The sequence below is a fragment of the Entamoeba invadens genome, assembly GCF_000330505.1.
Source record: "Entamoeba invadens IP1 unplaced genomic scaffold scaff_1105074726671, whole genome shotgun sequence".
NCBI classification, from domain to species: Eukaryota; Evosea; order Mastigamoebida; family Endamoebidae; genus Entamoeba; species Entamoeba invadens.
Window position 1 is genome coordinate 4,537 of NW_004191845.1, and position 8,398 is coordinate 12,934.

At 25.6% G+C, this 8,398-nt stretch overlaps 2 protein-coding genes across 2 annotated transcripts; both read right to left on the reverse strand.

The window, feature by feature from the left end:
• Positions 1 to 3,177: 3,177 nt before the first annotated feature.
• On the reverse strand, positions 3,178 to 4,017 carry EIN_445710 (hypothetical protein; the record flags this gene model as incomplete). Its single annotated transcript, XM_004185342.1, has 1 exon — positions 3,178 to 4,017. The coding sequence occupies one exon, from the start codon at positions 4,015 to 4,017 to the stop codon at positions 3,178 to 3,180; it is 840 nt and encodes a 279-aa protein (XP_004185390.1).
• Positions 4,018 to 4,133: 116 nt separating this feature from the next.
• Positions 4,134 to 5,378, reverse strand: EIN_445720 (hypothetical protein; the record flags this gene model as incomplete). Its single annotated transcript, XM_004185343.1, has 1 exon — positions 4,134 to 5,378. One exon carries the CDS (start codon positions 5,376 to 5,378, stop codon positions 4,134 to 4,136), a length of 1,245 nt encoding a protein of 414 aa, XP_004185391.1.
• Positions 5,379 to 8,398: the final 3,020 nt, after the last annotated feature.

Sequence of the window (8,398 nt, forward strand, 5' to 3'; positions counted from 1 at the left end):
GCTCTCTATAAGTTTATTAAAATAAACTAAAGAAGACGTGTCATTTGTTCGCTGAAAACTTATATTTTTTCCCATAAAAATGACAAATTTTTAGATAAAGGTGCTACTATTTTTGTAAATAAAGCATTTTTTAACATTCGTAAGTACATTGAAATGGATTGCTCAAACATTATAAAATTTGGATATTCATGTTTTGCGTATAATAATTCATTGGTCACAATAAAACTGTCAACAAATTGGTATGCGATACAAAACAAATGTTTTTATGCGTGTGCAAGACTCAAAAATTCAATTTGAAACATATCAGAATGTTTGGGGAGTTTTTGTTTTTATTGGTGTGATAAATTGAGTGCAATAACTTTAGGTACAAACATTGTAAAAAGTGCGAAAAAAGCATTTGATGGGGTGTCATCAATCAAAAATATTACAACGCCAGGAGTCAAAAGCGTTGACTTTGATGTAAACGCTTCTATATCATATACATTTTGTAATATCGAACATAAAACAGTCACCACAGAATACGATAAAAATGTTTTGCCAGACTTTTTATCTGATGAAATTCAAACCAAAGTGGTTAGAAACAGAAGCGGACTATCCGTTATCAACTTAGCAAGTACTGTCACTGTTATTGAAGATGACGCGTTGTCTGGTTGTGATATTAAAAAACGAGATTTGTCTCATGTGATATCTTTTAAAATCCAAAATTACATGACCCGTCTCACTGCAATTATTTTGAATAAAAATGTTAGTATCGACAATTTCTGGGAATACACTGGACTCAAGAAAATCAGTGCAATTAATACTCAAAAAGTCAATGTAAAGGCTGCTTGTTGGATGAAAGATATTTTAGACGAAAATCTTGAAGTCGATGAATTTTATTACACTTACAAAGACGCCGATTATTTTAAAGGAAAACTTCTATTGAATTACAAAAATTTGAAAACAATAATTTTAGACGTGAACTTTGGTAATTACAAATGTGAAGAAGTTAAAATATCAATGGGAATCACTATGATGCATTTCTCTGCATTTATTGATAACGAACAATTAAGAAAACTGGTGTTTCCTGCAAGTTACACAAAATATGACAGGTTGAATTTTACTCATTTAAATTTAGAAAAATTGTGTATAACTCCACAACCAAAACTTGTGATATCAAATTGTCCCAAACTTACATCACTCACTCTTTTTGATTATAATTTCACGAACTATTGCATGTTTTACAAGTGCTACAATATCAAAAATATCGAATTTTTAAACATTCCACTTAATTTTGTTTTTGATGGAAATATCGATTTTACAATTTACAAATTATTAAAAAATAACTATAAATTTGAAGGCGATGTTGTACTTTATTACATTGATCCAAATTGACAAGAATGGCGTTTTTAAAGAACCAGAACAAATCAATGTGACAGATAAATTATTATTTCAATCTTTGGATTTGAAAGAAGTTTGGGTGGGGGACAACATGAAAAAAATCAAATCATATGCTTTTTACAATTGTGAAAATTTGGAGCGAGTAAATTACATGAAAAGATCTATCAAAATTCAGGAAGACACTTTTTTCATGGTAAATAAAACAATGAAAATTGAATACATCGATTAATTTTTATTGTTATTTAATTTGGCTACATGGTTAAAAAACTGAATTGATAACAACAAATATTTATTGATTAATCACAATTTCTGAGTTTTCTTTACATTTTTTTCAATAATTTACATTTTTAACTAAAATTTAAAAAATTTATTCAAAATAATCAACAATAAAATAGTGATAATATTCATTGTTTTTAATTGTATGTTCTTACATTAGTTCGATATAATAATTTATCTTTATTGATTTTAAAAATAATTTGCCACTTTTATATATATATTTTGGTCGTATAAATGATGATATATTAATAACTATAATCACCTTATAATATTTCAAATTGATTTAAACAGTTTTGGGACAAATTTTTAAATAACTGTTAAAAATAGCAGTATTGGGTTGTTGGCGAGTTAAATACTTTAGTCGTATCAATAATGATACATTAATTACAAATATCAACTAATTATTTTATTAATTTCAACAAAATGTGTGTTTTGCAATAAATCGTGTTTAAAATTAACATTTAACAATTATTTTATAAAAACAACAACAACATAAACCAAAAAAATTTCTTTTATCTTTCAAAACAAATATTTGTTTTTTGTTATTATGACAGCATTTTTATCTTCAAAAAATACATTCTCTTCTCCAACCGAATTATAAAAACAAAATCTCCCAACACTTTTCACGCTTTTGGGAACGAAAATTGTTTGTACTTCTTTATATTTTCTGAAACAATTATCAAAAAGTCCAACAACATTATTTGGAATTTTACCAACCTTTTTGCCATTTTCAAAAACGATTTCTAAGTGTTTTTTGACGTCTTTTCGAGTAAAGAATATATTATCACAACAAACTCCGTTTTTTGTCAAATTGTGAGCTATTTTGTATGTGACAGGTAAACTCACTTTAGTTGCTTTTTTCCCATTAACGTAAAATTTTTTTAACATTTTGCACTTGTCGAATATGTCAATTTCGCATTTTGGCATTTGTCGTCCAAATGTCACTGCAATTAAATTTTTACATTTTTTGAATGCGCCATTACCAATTTTTATGACAGACTCTGAAATTTCGATGTTTATTAAACTTACACAATTCTCAAAACAGTACCCTCCTATACTTTCAACTGTATTACCAAGTTTGATTGTGGATAAATGAAAACAATTTGAAAACGCATGTGTTCCAATTGAAATCAAACTGTTTGGAATAATAATACGTTTTAAATTTTTCATATTTTCAAAACTCGAATTTTTAATTTCAGTGACACTCTCAGGAATAATAATTTCTTCTAAATTGCAATTATTAAAAGGTCCGTTATAAGTTGTACGCGTAATATTATTTTCACGAGTGTTTTTGATGTTAATTGAAGTGAGTGAATAACATGAATCAAACACGCTACTTACTGAATAAACAAAAGCTGGAATATCAATGCTCTTCACGTTTTCACAATTTGAAAATGCGTAACTGCCAATGTCAACCAAACTTATTGGAAGAACAATTTGTGTAAAATTGATGCAATAATAAAACGCAAATTTTCCAATTGAAAGAATAGTTTGTGGGAATGTGACGTTTTCAAGAGAATATCAAAAGGCAAAAGCGCCATAATTGATATTGCGAAGTGTCTCTGGAAACTCGACTTTCTTTAAATTTGGAAGATCAGAAAAGCAATGTGAATTGATTTGTGAGACCCCATTTGGTATTATTATTTGTGTTAGATATAATGGTAATCGATATTGGTCTCCTCCAATCACTTTGTAACCCATTGGAATGTATTTGTAATATTCAAAATTGTTTAACTCAAATTCTAAATTGGTGCATTGAACTCCACATTTTTCAATGAAATTTTGTTCTTGTTTTGTGACAATTCCCGTGTAATATTTATTTCCACAAAAATCAATTGAAGTTGGTTTTATTATACTTTGGAATAATTTTGTTCCAATTTTTGTCAAAGTTGTTGGAATAGTTAAAGAATTTACACTACACTCAAAACACTCATCTTCAAGTTCTTTCACGCATCCCAAATCAATACTTTTTAATGCGTCCATACCAAAAAAGCCAGTTGATATTTTTGTGACATTTTTTGGAATTACAATAGTGTCAAGTTCTTCACTTGAAAAATTTCCTTGTAATTCATAGAAATAATTTTTATTTTTAATTTCATCAAATTTTAAATAAGTGTCTTTTGTATTGAAATAACATACGTGGTCACCAAAAGTATAACCAAATGGTGTTAAGACTTTTTCATCTTCGTTTGTTACTTTAAATGTGACTTTTTTGTTGTTGTTTGGAATTTCAAGAGAAGTTAGTCCAACACATCCTTCAAAGCAACCGAACGAAATTTTTGCACGTTTGTTGATGTGAAGACTTTTTAAAGATGAACAGTTTTTGAAGCTAAATTGGCATATTTTAGTCACATTTTGCATGTTAAATATATGTTTTAAATTAACACAATTCTCAAATATCGTTTTATTAAATTTTACGATATGAGAAGACAAATAAATTTCTTCTAAATTATCAAATTTGTCAAATGAGGAAAAATTTAAATAAAAAACACTTTGAGACAATATATTACGTGAATATCTCGATCTTTATAAAATGGTATATTTTCTATTTTTGTGAAATTTTCAGGTATAAAAAACACCGAGTCTGTACATTCAAAATCACAGACTTGTGACCAACCGAGTGTTGTATACTTACTGTCACTTTTTAACTCTCCTTCTGAGCCAAAATCGTCATCCAAAGTACACTCAAATGTATCATTCAACTGTTCGACAACATCAACTTCGTTTGGAGAAATTTTGTTACGTATAATTCCATTAGCAACCAAACGGGTTAAACTAGTGCAACCACTAAACACCCCTTCTTCTATTTCACATGCTTCATTAAATACAAGTTCCTTGAGTTTTTCACAGTTTGAAAAAGTGCCAAACTCAACTCGAAGTAAAGTGTTTGGGATAGTAATATCAACAAGTTGGCTGCAATCACAAAAAGCTTCTGCTTTAATTGAAATTAAATTGTCTGGGAGTACAACGCGTGTTAATTTAGTGCATTTTTCGCACATGTAATATGGCAAAACAGTAACGTTCTTGGATATAACAAGTTCCTCTAAATTAGCGCATGAATAAAACAGATTTAAATCGAGCGAAACGACGGTATCAGGAATTGATAATTTGATAATACCACACTCTTCAAAAGCGCCAATTTCAATTGAAATGATTGTGGTTGGAACATTTACAGAAACTAAATTTTTGCAAAGTTCAAAACAACACGACGGTATGACTTTTAACCCGTCACACAGTGTCACTGAAGTGAGTGTGGTATTATTGTAAAAGCAAGAATGGTACAATTCAGTTATATGTGTTGGGACACTAAACTCTTTAAAATCAAAAGTGTTTAAAAATTTATCATCGTATATTTTTATGGTTTTGGGTATTTGAGTAAATGTTGTGATATTTTGTTGTTTGATATCAGATGAAGTTATTGTCACATTTTTAAATTCTACATCAAAGTCTGGAAATAAAGTTTTTGTTTCAGAGTAAGTCACTTTGTACAAGACGACAAGTCGGGATATTCCAGCGAAAATATCATCATATTTTGTGTATAAGTATTGAGTCTCCATATATGGAAACAATTTGGTGGATTTAATAAGAATCGGGTTGTATCGAAATCGGTCAAGTATTTTTCCAAATTTTTTACACGTTAACATCGAGTTGATATAATCTTGTTTATACAAGAAATATTTCATTACGATTTGGAAATGAAAAGCATCTAATTTAACTTCCATTATTAGGTGTTTTTTGTATTTTTTTCAAGATTATATTGTTAATTTATATTTCATATATTATCATGATTTGTTTATAAAAATTCTTAATTTGTTTAAACATTGATTATCAATGAAAATAAATAATAGTTATTTGTTTAATATATATTTCTTATTGATCACCTCATAATAACATGAGGCAATGTTATGATGTTATTATAAATATGATATATTTCCACAGAACTTTGTAATAACAAAGTTATACCACTTTGCAAGATTAATTAATTAATTTTTCATATAAATTAATGAGGTTCGAAGTATTTTTTACAAAAACTTGTATTTGTAATTATTTTAAAGAATTTTTTTATTTAAAAAACAACAAGAAAACACAAATTTTTTCTTGTTTGTAACAAAATATGTTAAAAAGTTAGTCAAAATAACAACGTATTCAAATCATATTAATAAAATTGTTTATGTTTCAAAAATTAGTCTTCTAGTTGTTATCTATTTTGTTCTCTTTAATTTAATTGTAATCATAACATTATGTTGTATTTTATATCGTTATTGACATTATTTAAACAATTATTAGTTGCTATGGTTTGTAATTAATTAATATTAACAAATAAAAGTTTTATTAATTAAAAAAAATACAATTGTGTATATAAATATAATTCTGTGATTGTTCGTAATATCAACTAAAAATTTTTATTAAAATTAAATTATTTTGTAAACGCTCGAGTTTTACTGAGCAATATTTTAAACTATAACATAATTATTGTTTTCCTTTTTCTTCATTGATAAGATAATTATACAACAAAACATAACACCAGTTTTTATTTAATACTGATAACATTTTAATCATGCCTCGGAAAAATTTGCTTTTCAAGAAAAAAAGACTGAAGAGGTTGTTTTTTGCGGCAAAAAAATCGTCTTTGGTAAAACTATTTTTAAAAATACGAAAATAAACGGGACATTAGGTAATATTGAATTGTGATTCCAGAAGATTCAATAATTTTTATCAAATTGTTTTTGATAAATCAACAATTTGTAAATATTTATCTATTTTTTATGTTTTATTAGCACAATAAAAAAACATAATACAAATTAACCAAAAGATTAATTTAACATATGAATTTTATTAACATATTTTCTTGTATAATTAACACACCGAAAAAATAAAATTAATTAACGAAAAAAATAATTAACAATTTAAAAATATTTATCGATTTTTCTTGTCAAATTAACACAGCGAAAATTTACAAATAATTTAACGCAATCAAAATTAACATCTTACTATTATTAACGTTTTTACATGTTAAATTAACAAACTAAAATGTAAATAATTAACGATAATTCAATAAAAAATGTGTATTTCAAATAAACTACATTGTACAATATCTGTTTGTAATTACAAACATTTATTTGTAATTATTAATTAAATATTTTATTTGTTACAGGATAGACTGAGTCAAATATTTAAAACCACAATTAAACAAACATTATTTGATAATTAAACAATACCGTTTCATTGAAATTATATTTCAAAGAATGACTTGTTATAAATATTTAATTTATTATAAATTATAAACATAAAAAATGAATAAAATGATGTCATGTGCATGATCAACATATAAGACTATGGTCATTTTTCAACATGAAATAAAAATTGCATCACAATTAACAACAATTTTTTAATGATAAATCATTTGTGTTAGAAAAAACTATTATTTTAAACTTTTCAATATATCTTTCAACCTGTTTATAATTTTGTTGATACTTATTAATGTACAACATAATTGTTTTAGTATTGTATATTTAATTCTGAATTATATTGTTAAAAAAATAAATGCATTGTAATTTGAGTAGCATTGGTCATTCAATGTGCCAAACAATGACGATATAAGCAGTTGATTTGTCTGGAAAAAAAATACATTTTAACAAACAGTTAGTTAATAATGACATCAATAAAAAACGTGATTATAACTTCTTTTGTATTTTAATGAACAACAAAAACACCAAATTGAAAAATATACAACATTGTAACGGTCCATTTGTTTCAAATCATAAACCAATAGAAGTTTACGCTTTACTTTGTTTAAACATCAAAAACACAACAATAAATTTAATTTTCATTATATGGACAGTAATATTTATATAAGGTACAACAAATTGTGTATTAATATATCATTTGAAACAGCTTATATTTTACATATATATACGTTGAAATCAATAAACACAAAATTGTGACTTTTATGTATTTGAACTTGATTTTTTTGTAAAAAAACATTTTGACATTTAAACAAAAGTGGGTAAATTTATTACTGATTCAACTTCAATACATATTTGTTGTTTTAAAACATTTCGTTGACAACATATCAACAACAATATTAAAATATGTTAACAAAAAATACACAACTATAGTTTTTAATTCATGTTAATTCTTAGACTACAAAAAAACGATTTTAATGTCTTATGTACACGTTTAAGTGAGTCGAAAGTAAAATCCTAAAATTTGTGTAAACTGTGATACTTTTTTAATTTTATTGTTATCTTTTAAACTTTTTGTTTTATGTTACATTTTTACACATTGTAAAGTTACCACTTTTAATATTTTAGGCTGTTTTTAAATCACCAGTGTAGCAATAAACGGTAAAACCCAATACACCAACTGTTGTTATCAAATTAATGAAAATTGCTAATTAACAAATGCTTCCATTTTAATTAATCATAATAGTTGTAGTATTATCAAAATATACATGTTCACTTTTTGTGTTGTAATATAAAAAATGATAAAACGATAGTTAAGAAATATTTGGATTAATATCTCGCTTGCACATCATTTTCAACAAAAAACTGTTGAATGAAAATTGAGGATATGGAAGTGGTTACACAATGAAATTATTAACAATTGTTTATGTTTGATTTTTCTTTGTATTAACAAATCGTCAATGCAAACACATATAATTACAATTAATAATTGAAAAGAACAATGTCATTAACAGTCATTATTTATTCAATAATTTAATTTTACAATTAAATTTGTA